The sequence below is a fragment of the Lethenteron reissneri genome, chromosome 8, assembly GCF_015708825.2.
Source record: "Lethenteron reissneri isolate LAM-NWPU_2019-01 chromosome 8, ASM1570882v1, whole genome shotgun sequence".
Classification (NCBI taxonomy): Eukaryota; Metazoa; Chordata; class Hyperoartia; order Petromyzontiformes; family Petromyzontidae; genus Lethenteron; species Lethenteron reissneri.
The window spans coordinates 5,668,935-5,682,604 of record NC_083786.1 but is presented as its reverse complement, the minus strand read 5'-3'; the positions used below and the strand labels follow the sequence as shown (position 1 = coordinate 5,682,604).

Genomic DNA, 13,670 nt, shown 5'->3' with positions numbered 1-13,670 from the left:
CTCCATCTTCTCAGTGATAGAAACAAACACTCTGTTGTTATTTATACTTAACCTGTTATTCGTGAAACCCATAGAAGCACCCAGGGCGTTATTCATCGCCGATTACTTCCCGGGTCGCTGTGTTCTAATAGGAGGCACGGGACTTGTTTCCAACAGCCGTAGCGATCATACTTGATGTGGTGTGCTGGGTGCGGAAATATTTTTCTGGTCGCCGACTCGGACAAACCCCGGCTGAAAGGAATCGCTGGGTTTGCCTACGAATCCAGACGTGGCAGTGGCCCGAACACACTGCTGCGGGGGACACGTGACGGGTGAATGACGCCTGTAGAATGTTATTTGTTTACTGGTAGCGACTTTACCAGAACACGGTATGATTTGAGTTTTGACAGCGCAATATGTAACCAATGGAATTTGTTTTAAAAATGCGAATACACTTTGTTCCAGCGTTGATGATGAATAGGCTTTGCACTGGTCTTTTTCAGGACATGCAGTTGAGTTTCCCCATATCATGCAGTTTTATATCATTATTTAACCTATATATGTTTTTAACCATAATATGTTTTTAAATACAAAAAGGTAAAGGTACAGACCTGCAATTGCTCGCGCACGCCACTTCTGGCGGAAGAAGCGCCTCCATACTCTAGAGTATTTGGCCTACTTTTTCACGCTGGTCAGACGTCTTGGAAGACGTGGGGGTACCCACACTTTACCCCACCCGACGCGAGAGACCTGCCGAATGACTGTGACTGTGGTGCACACACTTACATTGCTGGGTGGACAGGGGCGTGGAGAATTAATTCACGTTCCCATTGTTTCAACTGCCACGCCGGGAGATTGAAACAGAGAGCTTTGGAACGCAAAGTCCAGTGCATTAACCATTGCACAGCGGATACTTTAGCGGAAATCCTGTTTGAGGTTAACTCAGCCCATTAACCCTCCGAATGAGTTCCACTTTTAAAAAGAGTTCCACTTCATGGAGAAGTCCACAGCAGTTGTCTATTGGATAGACACCCCCCTGCCATATAAATTGGGAATTTCCATCACTGGCTCACTGGCTGAGCTTAGAACGGAGTAGGTACGGTGCGAAAGAAGTTCAATACATATACTGCACAAAAATAAGCATCGCCTCAATGCCCATTTCAGCAGAGCATCTATTTGACTATCCACAAAAAGCCCCCTGCGTCTCAAGACTTTTTCCGCAGGGTCCTGCTACATTAGGAAGTTTGGTCAGTTCCTGCAAATGTTTCGTTTCGTGTTGGAGAGAGAATCGGAGAAACCCCACCAACGCATACAAGGGGTCCTCACAGACGGGCTCACGAAACAACTTGCTGCGCTATAAAATCTTCGTCACCTTGACTTTAGGCTGGATAGTTTAACAAATGTATTCGTGATCCATTAACCCCCTCCCCCCCCCCCCCCCCCGGGTTTACTCACCGCGGGGAATACCGACACTGAATCGGCTGGCGAGATCTCGGTGTTGGAATTTGCTACCAACACGTGCATTCCTCTACTGCTACGTGAATTTTCCCCAATCCCTCGGACCAGCGAGAAATATTCCCCTCTTCCCGGACTCCAAACCCCCCATTGCCCCACCGTGCCGGGTCCACCAATCTTTTTATTCAAATGGCCTCAACTGCCACGCGGCGCCACGCGTGGTGAAATCGTGGCTTTTCGCAATGCAAATCGAGGCGGACTTACATGGCTGGCGGTTACATCAGAGCACGCACGCGTGTGCGAACACGAGAGGAGAACACCTGGCGGCACGTCGCCAGGTAAGGGAGGAGGTTACGGGGGGCGGGGTGCGAGGGGAGTGGTGGGGGGGGGCTCCTGGATACCTGCGTCATTGCTTGCGTGAGTTGCAGCCCGATACGGACAGCAGTCACGCGAAGTGTATGCGCTTGATTCGGTCGCCGTGGAGATGCGAGATCAGCTGTGAAGGGCTCGATCATCCGTGCGCAGCTGCCTCGCTAATTTAATTAAACCGGGGGGGAGTGGCGTGAGCCTGGGAATCCTCGATCCGCCCCGGAGTCACTGTTGGAAACCCCCTAACAGGTGTCAGGTGATTGCAGCTGGGAATTACCGTCTGCTGTAGGATAGGACGAACCTTTAAGACATTGAAAAGACGTTGTTTAATTTTCGCACAGTCTGTAAGTTCTGCCTATTGTCTGTCTGTGCAGAGGCCAACATGTCAGGCATTGAAGTCAACCAGAAAAGAAGTCAGTCAGAAAGAGTAATACAAGCATTAGAGAACGTTCGCAAGTTAATTGCGATACAATGAGTGGGATTGAACAGGACACGTAGCGTGGCGGGATGCTGACCGATTGTCAAGACGAGTGACTGGGTAGCAAGCAAGACACACAAGAGGACATCAACCGAGGAGAAGGAGCGATTGTAGCTCGTGTGACGTTTCTGGGCGGTTTGTTACATCGCAAGGGATCGGGAGAGGTGGCAGCCGCTTCGGGAGGCCTCCATCTAGCAGTGGGTTGACCATGGCCGGTGATGACGATGATGATAATGGTGAAGCGAGAAACTGATTCCACGCGATTTCAGACCGGCAGGTAGTCCTTGCGCAAGACCCAATGACTACTCGCCTGGTTAAATAAAGCACTCCGCGCGTTGCGAGGCGTTGGCGATGATTAATCGATTGTCAATGCAGCCAGTATATGACCTTATGCCGCCGATCTCGGCAGATTTCGCAAGTATAAGCAAATTGAAAACTAATTTCTTTAGAACTACATTTTGTGTTTAGTTTGGTGTCCTTCCCCCGCACCTACAATTAGCTACGTAGTGGTGCGAAAGAAGTTCAACGTACATAAATTGAGCCTGGATACTGCTTGGATGGGTGACCACCGTGCAGAAAAGAATGATGCAGTCGACATTGCGGGCGGCAGAAGGCAACATACTCCATTGTTATTCTACACTGTCCCCCTCCTTCACTAACCCGCAATGACCAGAGTGGTGAAGTATGTTCATATATCCTTCACGACCCACAGGGCGTGGGGAGACCCTCATCCAACTGTAGATTGACAACAATGGGATGTACGCGAGCACGAAAACCTGAGCGTAGCCCACACATCCCCATGCTTGACTATACTCGCCTGTCTCTGTGCGTGATTATAACCATCTTCTTGGTTCTTTCGGTAAAGTCACGTAGAATGGAAATAATAAAAATAAAACATAATAAAATAATTCTCACGACGTTTCGGCCACAACGCAAGCAGCCGTCCTCAGGTGGAGAACAGGTCTGTCGAGAAGACAGAGTCTGAAATTGATTATAACCAGTCACTGGGATAGGTGAGCAAACAGGTGAGCAGGTAGTAAGCCGAAAGATAGGTAGGTGGGCATGCCAGCACGGAGGCAGGAGGGCGGGTAGGCGCGTAGATGAGCAGGTAAAGCAGCTTGGTTAGGTAAGTAAATACATCGGCCCTATTGTTTGTAACTCTTGAGAGTTTGCGTTCCGAGGCGTCGAAGTCCAAAGCCGAAACACCGGGCGAAGTGGACGGGAGTGGAAGCGAGAAGTTTCGAATTCACGACCCTGAAATCTGAGCTGTAAGTGTCTTTTGAAAGAAAAAAAAGCACCTAACCTTCCCTCCCCGTGAAGCCCCCTCCCACCACGAGACCCCTCACCCTCCGGGGGTTTACCGAAGATGAAGGATAACATCTTTTTTTGAATCAGGTGAGAGGCTAAAGAAATGCCAGCGGGTTTAGGCAAGCGTGACAACAACAACAGCTGAGTGACAGCCAGAGGAGGGAACGTGCTCGATAGGACCTTCCAAGCAGAGATGGAGTGATGAACGCAGTTGGAGTGCAGGTCCTGTATGGATTAATGCGATGGGGAGCGGTGAAGCAGCGGTTAGCGCACTGCACTTTTATACCCGGCGACCCGAGTTCGATCGATTCCTGCTCACGGCCAAATGAACCGGATTTGGACCGCCTCTAGGTCGACTCAGCCTTAAAATGAGCACCTGGTGCGGTGTGTAAACATCATCATTGGAGAAACAAAGGCGGTCGAACGCGGTTGTTAGCCATGCCACTCCCTCGTGTGCCGTGCCGACATTAAGAGGTGCTCACTAACAGCACTTGTCCCAACAGTCTGTGACAGGCTATACGGGGGAGCTTTGTCTTTGTCACAGGACTGTGAGGGGATGGTTGCGGCGTGGGATATTGCTGTGGTGTTCGTGTGCTGTACGTCTCTGGTAAATTCGCCGTGAATATCCTTGTGTGTAATCTCAACGTAGGTGCTCTATTTGTATGACTGATATTGATTATGTCTATGAAATTGCATTAAGATTTTATTTTCCACTGAATAAAATCCCTTTTTCATGCTCCTCAGAGGTCGAGGTGTTTCATTCCTCTGCACGCGTTTGGGGCCGTCCCTAAATGACGTCACGCACCTGGGAGGGGGGGGGGGTCAGACATTTGTGACCATGTGTGACGATGGGGGTGGGGGGGTGAGAAATGTGACGCCACATCAAAATGCGCAACTTTCAATAAATATAGACAACACGTTCTACTTAATTAAATATACTTTTAAATAAATGTTCTCCTACAACATCAGAGTGAAGGCCACATTAAAATGACAATAGTTTAAAGCGATTTGAAGCATTTTTTATTTGGGGGGGGGGGCAGAGCTTTGTGACGTCATATTTGAGGGGGGGTCTGACTTTTTGTGACGCCGTTTGACGAAGGGGGGTGGGGTCAAAAATCGTCCAAAATCGCGTGACGTCATTTATGAACGGCCCCTTTATTAAATAGATCATCTAATCCTGTTCCGACAATTGGTCCCGCTTCAACATCTGGGACTTCCTCTTCATTTGAGACACGGTTTGATTCCTGGCGTAAACTCTGCACAATCACTTGCTTCTGCAGAGATTTGCATGCGATTCCTCCACATATACAACTCTCCCATCTCTGTCATGAGTTATGCTTCCATCTCTACCTCAGGGCTATCAAGTGCCTATCGTGAACCTCCTCTATGCTGCCCTCATGCTCCTCGTGCAGTGGACGTTAAAGACCCAGTGATCTCATTCACAAGAGTAGGTATTTGCGTGACGTCGTCGTGGTACAAACGTGTCCAATTCGAAAATAATTCACCGCAAAGTTCTCAATGGCGATCATATATATACTGTAGCAACATTGCCACCTACTGTGAAAACTTAATAAGTATAACCCGTAAAAACAAAGTTTTTCACTCTAAATCCTTTATATGCGTGGCGGCTAGAGTCCTCTCGTCCTCTGGCTTGAGATGGCTGCCACCTATGGGTCAGATTATTGTCTGCCAGTCTTAAGCAATTGGTAATTAAATATTTAATTTGTTTTCCCTAAACAATGTAATATTTTGGGAAAAATTTTTCACGAACATTAATTGTCTCGCACAACGAGTGTGTGTGCAAAATGTCAGCTCGATTGGATCACGGGAAGTGGGTTAAAAAACGACCGAAAGATTTGCACGGTCGTAAGCAAGCAAGCAAGCGAACTTAATATAAAGGATTTAAAAAGAGTCGTAATTCACTCAGTGAGGATCTCCTGGGTGAGCGAGCGTTGTCATCCTGAACGACTGGTACTGCGTACGTCGCAACACAAAACAACGCCCACTTACACGTCTGAGCCCTGTCTCTCGGCCCCGCCCCTCACTGAAACCCCGCCCCTCACCGAGACCCCGCCCCTCACTGAGAGCACGCCCCTCACTGAGACCACGCCCCTCCTGAGACCACGCCCCTCACTGAGACCCCGCCCCTCCTGAGACCACGCCCCTCACTGAGACCACGCCCCTCACTGAGACCCCGCCCCTCACTGAGACCACGCCCCTCACTGAGACCACGCCCCTCACTGAGACCCCGCCCCTCACTGAGACCCCGCCCCTCACTGAGACCACGCCCCTCACTGAGACCACGCCCCTCACTGAGACCCCGCCCCTCACTGAGACCACGCCCCTCACAGAGACCCCGCCCCTCACTGAGACCACGCCCCTCACTGAGACCACGCCCTTCACTGAGACCACGCCCCTCACTGAGACCACGCCCCTCACTGAGACCACGCCCCTCACTGAGACCCTGCCCCTCACTGAGACCACGCCCCTCACTGAGACCACGCCCCTCACTGAGACCACGCCCCTCACTGAGACCACGCCCTTCACTGAGACCACGCCCTTCACTGAGACCACGCCCCTCACTGAGACCACGCCCCTCACTGAGACCACGCCCCTCGCCAGAGACCACGCCCCTCACAGAGACCACGCCCCTCACTGAGACCACGCCCCTCACTGAGACCCCGCCCCTCACCGAGACCACGCCCCTCACTGAGACCCCGCCCCTCACCGAGACCACGCCCCTCACTGAGACCACGCCCCTCGCCAGAGACCACGCCCCTCACTGAGACCCCGCCCCTCACTGAGACCACGCCCCTCACTGAGACCACGCCCCTCGCTGAGACCACGCCCCTCGCTGAGACCACGCCCCTCGCCGAGACCCCGCCCCTCACCGAGACCACGCCCCTCACTGAGACCCCGCCTCCCTCGAGTCGCGGAACTAAAAAAAACATTCTAGATTGGAAACTTTCGTGACTGCAAGGATTCATATTCATATTCTTAGGTTTTTTCGGTAAAGTCACGTAGGTAAAAAATGTAAATTAATAAAAGTAAAATAAAAATTAAATAAAAATCACGACGTTTCGGTGGACGGATCCACTTGATACAGCTATCGTGCTGTGACGGTTCCGAAACGTCGTGATTTTTATTTTATTTTTATTTTACTTTTATTTATTTTAATTATTTACCTACGGTTCAAAAAACATCTCCGCCCCCTTAGTGATCGGGCCCCGCCTCTTCCCCCGCCCTTTCCGGCGCTCTACCCCCCGCCCCTCGCGACCTCTTCCGGCCCCCCCCCGTGTCCCCCACGCCCGCCATGCCTCGCGCCGTGTTGACAGCAGCCCCAGCAGCAGCCCCCGCAGCAGCAGCGGGAGGCGTTGGAAGTGGAGGAGGAGGCGGCGGTGAAATGGCGGTTCGCGAGTCGGGCTCGCAGCTGTGGATGGCCCTCAAGGTTCAGGAGTACCCGACGCTCAAGGTGCCGCTCCGCACAGTCACTCCTCGTCCCCCGCCCCGCGCGCAGGACACGCGGCCTCGCCGAACGATGAGGCCGTGGGACTGCGCCTCTAGGCAGAGAGGCGTGGGGGCCCTACGTCTCAACCCGCAGAGATTGCCCTCAACCACAGTTCTTCCATGGACCCTGGGTTCTCACGCGGGCCCTGTCCTTTGTTGTCTGGTGGCCCTCTCGCTGCCGTGGCCCTGTCTTCCCCGTCCCACCCCGCAATGTCCGCGGATTTCCCTTTCTCTCCTTGGCTGTCTGGTCCATATCGACTCTCCCTGCGCCACGGATCCGCGTGACCGGTAGAGTCGTCGGGGTCTCGTGTCATTGACCCGTGTCAGACGCAAGGAGATTCCGTCCATTGGGTCCCACAGAGCCCTCGCGAAGTCGCCGTCGGTGGACGGATCCACCGGCTTGCTGCTTGTATTCTCCACACCCTGTCCAGTCGAGGGGGTCTGGGTTGGACCCTCTTTAATCAGCACAACCCCCAAGGAATATGACCAGTAGGGGATGTGAGTGATAGAGGATCTGGGTGCCCATGACGGAGCTCTTTGTGACGAAGGATGTCTGGGTCATCGTGAGTGGATGTATGTTCAACAGCTGGGAGGGGTGAGCTGTAAAATGCGTGACCTGACCAAGTCCGGTGGTCTCTCTCTCTGTGCCCGCAGGTTCCCTACGAGACTCTGAACAAGCGATTCCGCGCGGCTCAGAAGCACGTGGACCGGGAGGCGAGTCACGCCGTGGCAGCCGTGGCCGAACTGGAGCGGGCGCTGGGCGGGTGCTCGTCCGTCGGCTCCGTGGTGTCGCTGCTTGATGGCGTTGTGGACAAACTCACGGCGCTCAAGCGCAAGGTGCAGCCCCCAGCCTACTTGCTGCACTGCGCCCTGGTGGCACCACCGCCACGTTGACTTGAAGACAGACGTCTCTCACACGTTTGCTCAATTATCTGCGTGATCCAACAACCCTGCCACCATCTTCTTGGTTCTTTCGGTAAAGTCACGTAGATGGGAGATAATAAAATAATAAAACATGATAAAATAATACAATTCTCACGACGTTTCGGCCACAACGCAAGCAGCCGTCCTCAGGTGAATAACAGGTCTGTTGGAAAGACGGCGTCTGCGTTGTGGCCGAAAGAACCAAGAAGATGAATCCCTGCAGTCACGAAAGCTTTAAATCGAAACCCTGCCACCAATTTGCAACTTTTACAGGCATGGTTAATTTTGAGTAGCGTAGGGTGAGAGCTTGGTGCCCCTACGACTCTGAAGTCAGTGTGGTTACAGGTACCCGACATATTTCTCGACACGGATCTCTGCTAAACCTACTAATCCCCGGGGATCCTGCTCCCTTTTTATCTCCCTGTGACCCCTCTTTCTCTCCTCCCCGGTGACACGGGCTGCGTGGCCGGGGCAGGCGGCCGAGTCTGTGCAAGCCGAGGAGGAGAGCGCAGGGCTGTGCAAGCGCCGCGTGGCGCACCTGAAGGAGCACGCGGGTGAGCACTGGGCGGCCGTGAGTCTGTGGAAGCGCCAGCGCATGGAGCGCATGATGGTCGACCACCTGCTGCGCTGCGGCTACTACATGACGGCAATCCACCTGGCACGGCAAAGCGGCATCGAGGTGAGATCGGGGCCCCTGCAATTCCCGACTACCTACCGTCCCACCGATCACCACCAACTACTCCCTCCCATCACGCACCGCTGATGACTCCCGTTCATCACACACCTCAGACTAGCCCCTCGTGGCCACTATTCCCTCCCATCAATCAAATCGACCACTGACCTTCCATCACACACTGACTGCTGCCTCCTATCGACCAAGCCCTCCAACGTTGACCTCTGCTTTAGCCTGATTGGTCCATGCACCACTCTAACTTGGCTGCACCGACTACCTCTCTTTGTGCTCAGAATTATCCTCCATGCCCCACTGTGCCCCCCCCCCGCCCGTGCCTCATCAGACTCCATGGCACACCAACCCTCCAAGGACCACCGTTTCTCTCTGTTTACCCACCTTCGCTTTGCCATATCCGCCCCTATTTATTATATTTTTGATAAAAATGGAGTTTGCGAGATATCTGATGGCGTGTGCCATGCGACAGGATCTGGTGAACATCGAGATGTTTGTGACGGCCAAGGACGTAGAGGAGTCGCTAGAGAAGAAGGAGACGGCCACCTGCCTGGTCTGGTGCCATGACAACAAGTCCCGGCTCCGCAAGATGAAGGTAACGGCTGCTTCGTGCACGCAGTGATGCACAGTTATGTACAAGGCTGTACAATACTATAAGTGTGTGTGTGTATATATATATAAAAATCGAATGGCATTCGGTCATAGGCAGAGGAAAAAAGTAAGGTCCTGAGTCTGAAATGAACAGGGGCAGGGAGTTGACACTAGATAGCAGAGAAGAATGAGCGACCTCCCAATGGGCAGAGAAGAATGAGCAACCTCCCATTGGGCAAAGGTTAATATGGGATGTTTTAATAAAGCCTTGCTTGCTGGAGAAAATAGTCCGTGGAGGGGTTTATAATTAAATTACGAGATAGGTGGGTAAGGGCGAGTCAATGGATTACATTGAATGCGATGAATGAATGCGATCTTAAAATTTATCCGAAATTGTATTGAGAGCCAGTGAAGGAGTTGAAGTATTGGGGTGACGTGAGGTCTCATTTACAGTTGTGGGTTGGACGTCTGGGAACAGCATTTTGGATCTCTGGAATTTGGAAATTAAGGATATGGGGGATAAATAAGAGGAGAGAGTTGCAGTAGTCAATTTGGGATGTGATGTGGCAGCTGCTAGTTTCATGCCTCGCCTGCACTGCGGTGTTCCCCATGTGTTGGTGTCGGGACACGGTCGATGCGCACCGGCCCCCCCGGGGAGCCAGAGCTGCCTGGAGTTCAGCCTGCGAATTCAGGAGTTCATCGAGCTCATCCGGCACAACCGAAGGCTGGAAGCGGTCCGGTACGTGGACTACCAACAGCATATGGACACACAGTCGTACACACATACACAGGAGTGTGCACATGCACTCAAGTACATACATAGTAGTGTGCACATGCACACAGTAGTTAACACATAGGAGTGCATACACACACAATCGTGTGCATACACATTCGTTTACTTATATTAGTGTACATACACAGTCGTGCACAGACAAAGTAGTCCATGCACTAACAATAGCTCAATCTACTGCAACAAACACTCGTGGGCTTTTATTTTATTGTGGGGCACCTCTTGTGTCCAACGTGACGTAGTGCCTGGCTTGTGTGTAGATGTGTTGCCGTATGTGGTTAACATGTCGGTGTTTGTGTCGCGCGTGTAGCCACGCGAGGAAGCACTTCAGCACAGCGGAGGGGTCGCAGCTGGAAGAGGTGAAGCAGGTGATGGGGATGCTCGCCTTCCCCGTGGACACGCACCTCTCCCCGTACAAGGCGAGCTAAATAAGCAGCTCACAAGCAGAACAGCAACAACAATCATTCACCACTAAGTGGCGGTGACTTGACAGCGCGTATTCGGCTAGGTGCACCGTGAGGCGACATGAAGTATGGAAGGCACAGTCTACTCAGTGCTTGCACACATACAGCCTTCGCAGATTGCACGCACACATAACATGGCATACCCAACGTACACAGTCTTGTCAGCCGGTGGTGCGAATCGGCACAGTCACAGCTCGTGCTCTGAACCGTTTGCGTCTGGCTCCTACAGGAGCTGCTGGATCCGTCGCGCTGGAAGATCCTGATCCAACAGTTCCGCTACGACAACTACCGCCTGCACCAGCTCAGCAATGACTCGGTGTTCACGGTCACCCTGCAGTGTGGCCTCTCAGCCATTAAGACTCCGTATCCTTGGCTCTTGCACTTGCCCACGTTTAACAGGCGCTCCTCTATATGGACGCACGTCCGCCTGTGCATACCCACCACCCTGCCTCTCCTGCCAACTCCTCGATGTCTGTAACTGGGTGGGCTTGTGATGGGACAAAATGATGGCTCTTGAAATTCGTTTTCGGAGGAAAGTAGCTCCTCGCTCGTGCTGTGCTCCCACCAGACTAGTTATCCGGAGAAGCTGTTCGTTCTGCATGCACCTACCTTGCGGAGAAAAGCGGCGAAAAAGAAATTACTGCTATTGCATCACATTTAGTATATTGCCCTGAACTTGCTATCACCTGAGTTTGGAGTATTTAATCTCCCCAAACTGAAGCCATGAGCTGCTTTTGCTGGGATGCTCCTTGACGGCGCCACAGGCAGTGCTACAAAGAGGATGGCTCAGCCCGCAATGCCGAGTGCCCTGTGTGCTGCCGCTCGCTCAACAAATTGGCGACGCCGCTGCCCATGGCGCACTGCGCCAACTCGCGCCTCGTGTGCCGTGTGTCCGGCCAAGTCATGAACGAGAACAACCCCCCCATGATGCTGCCCAACGGCTACATCTACAGCTACAACGTGCGTGTGGGCGGGGCAGCAGTGGGATCGTTACAACGTAGCTCGGCTGCTAAGGCACTGTTGCTGCGATTCGGTGCTTCGTGTGTGCAGCGATAACGTGGGGATAAGAGAACGCATGGGTGCCGTGTGATCTAGACTTTCTCTGTCTTCAGGGCACTTACTGGATTTGGGCAGCACCTGCTATGGGTGAGGGACTGGGATGGAAATATGAGCTTTCAAAAAGGCGTGGGCTTTTTTTTAATCCATGATGCCGACTGGAAAAGAATCAACTTTACATTGTGCTTTAAAATCATACAATGTGTCATTGGCTATGCGGTAATGGCCATTCTGGGAATCTGGTATTGCTGCTGTCATGACCAATGTCATTTGTCATCCTCTCCACAGTCGCTCGTGTCCATCCGTGAGGGCGACAAGGTGGCATGCCCCCGAACCAAGGAGGTGTTCAACTTCTCACAGATAGAAAAGGTGTTCATCATGTGAGGGGCTGGCACGGCCTCCCGTGCTACAGGTGCTACTCCACTCATTAGCTCTCCCGCCCCCCACCGCCCATGTCTGCTCCCTGATAAGCATCGTGTGCGGTTGTGCCTTCCATAGTCCACACCCCACATTTCTCTTGTTGGTGGCTGCTCCAGAAACTCCTGCTAACGCGGACACAGAAGTCTTCCTCCACGCCACTTGGATCATCTTCCCCACTGCGGCGCCACGACCACAGCCGCTACTGCCATGATCATTCCCGCCTAATCTGAAATGGAGTTTAGGATGGTTGGGCCATGCAGTGACCGACTGGATGGAAGCCTCACCACCGTCGATTTGGGTGAAAGCTGTAGACATGGACGAGGGAATCCATGTTACAAAGTGTTTCCAATCCTGCCCACCCTTGCGGAAGTTGAGATTGGAATTCTTGCACCTGTGCTCTTGGCACATCGCGTGGTTAAGGTGGTCCTGTGCCAGGTTTGTCGGAGATTTTAAAGCTGTGTACATGCGCAGTCAATATTGCCTGGCTTCACCTATACACGTGGGCAGCCAGTGGCACGAAGTACATTACCAACAGGACAGTACGCTGAGTGTGGAACTAGGGTCGCGCCGACATGGTGAACACGTGACCAGATTTGGCAATTTGCATCCAGAGCACATGGCATGTTGTATAAACGTTTTGAAGGATATTCCCTTCCGTTTGCTTTCTGAATCGTTAAGAGAAATGTCCCTTTTGTTGACATAACGTATGTGACTGGCCAAGGGAGGGAACGCCTCGGAGGACGTCCCCTGTGGACGTGGAGCGATCTTGTGTTCAGGTGCTAGAATGGATTGTTACATTGTAGGACCTTGAGAGGCGGGTGATGGCTTTGGTAGGCCTCATCCAGAAGTGGACTGATCATGGCTCATGAAGGGAAATTGAGATTTTGTTCAACCTGCCGTGACGTTTAAACCGATGTGATTAAACCCACGCAGTCATTCACATCCACTGCTTTTAAGTGCTTTGTAAATACGAGTTCCTTGCGCGGGTTGAGATTCGTTTAACACAGTTGCTGCAGTTTATTTTGTTTTACGTTACCCGTGATGGCAGACCGCTGAGTTCCAATTGCATTTTGATGACAATAAACTTGCTCTGAAGAGCACGTGAAGCCTGCTTGCTCGTGGTTCGTGATATTAACCTTTGCCAAGATGTGAAATGCACACGTGGTTTGAACCTCTTAATGTCGCCGCGTTGGCGCTGGAACCACAGCGAAAAGCCGGGTGAAAGAGGCAGTATTATGGTTATGTAAGGGAGGGCTAGCACAAATCGTTGGCGAGTTGATTAGGGGCGAAGGCGAGTTTATTTGATTCAAACGGAGAACCCAAGAAACCAGGAATTTGCAAGAGTGCCCAGAGGTCATTCCGTAACCTGCGGTGTAATTTTCGAATTTGGCAACTTTGGACTCGGGCACAATTGGCCACCTCGCATCAATGATGTAGGGGGTCTTTAATGCCCCCTGTATCGTGGCCGTTGCAGCAGCAATACTAATCGGGCCAGCTGCCGTAAACGAACCGTGGGAACTCTACAACAACGAAGGCACCGGGGAACACTGGAGGTTGGATGGTAACAGTGGCTTTGGCTGAGGCTGTGCTCGTGTTGAGTTGGGTAGTGGCCTTCACCCCCAGTTTGCTCGGTTCTCAACCCAC

General features: G+C 52.3%; 1 protein-coding gene across 5 annotated transcripts; it reads left to right on the top strand.

The window, feature by feature from the left end:
* The first annotated feature begins 6,881 nt into the window (after positions 1 to 6,881).
* Positions 6,882 to 13,132, top strand: MAEA (macrophage erythroblast attacher, E3 ubiquitin ligase). Of its 5 annotated transcripts, none has more exons than XR_009757254.1 (9): positions 6,882 to 7,061; positions 7,751 to 7,933; positions 8,487 to 8,699; positions 9,178 to 9,302; positions 9,916 to 10,035; positions 10,397 to 10,505; positions 10,780 to 10,913; positions 11,319 to 11,510; positions 11,895 to 13,132. XR_009757254.1 is itself a non-coding variant. In XM_061579117.1 (9 exons), the coding sequence occupies exons 1-9, from the start codon at positions 6,903 to 6,905 to the stop codon at positions 11,988 to 11,990; spliced, it is 1,281 nt and encodes a 426-aa protein (XP_061435101.1). In that variant the 5' UTR covers positions 6,882 to 6,902; the 3' UTR covers positions 11,991 to 13,132. The 5 variants fall into 5 exon arrangements, 4 of the variants coding, with proteins under 4 accessions (XP_061435101.1, XP_061435088.1, XP_061435094.1 ...); XM_061579117.1 differs by having other exon boundaries at positions 8,496 to 8,699; positions 9,178 to 9,300; positions 9,959 to 10,035; positions 11,315 to 11,510; XM_061579104.1 differs by having other exon boundaries at positions 8,496 to 8,699; positions 11,315 to 11,510.
* Positions 13,133 to 13,670: the final 538 nt, after the last annotated feature.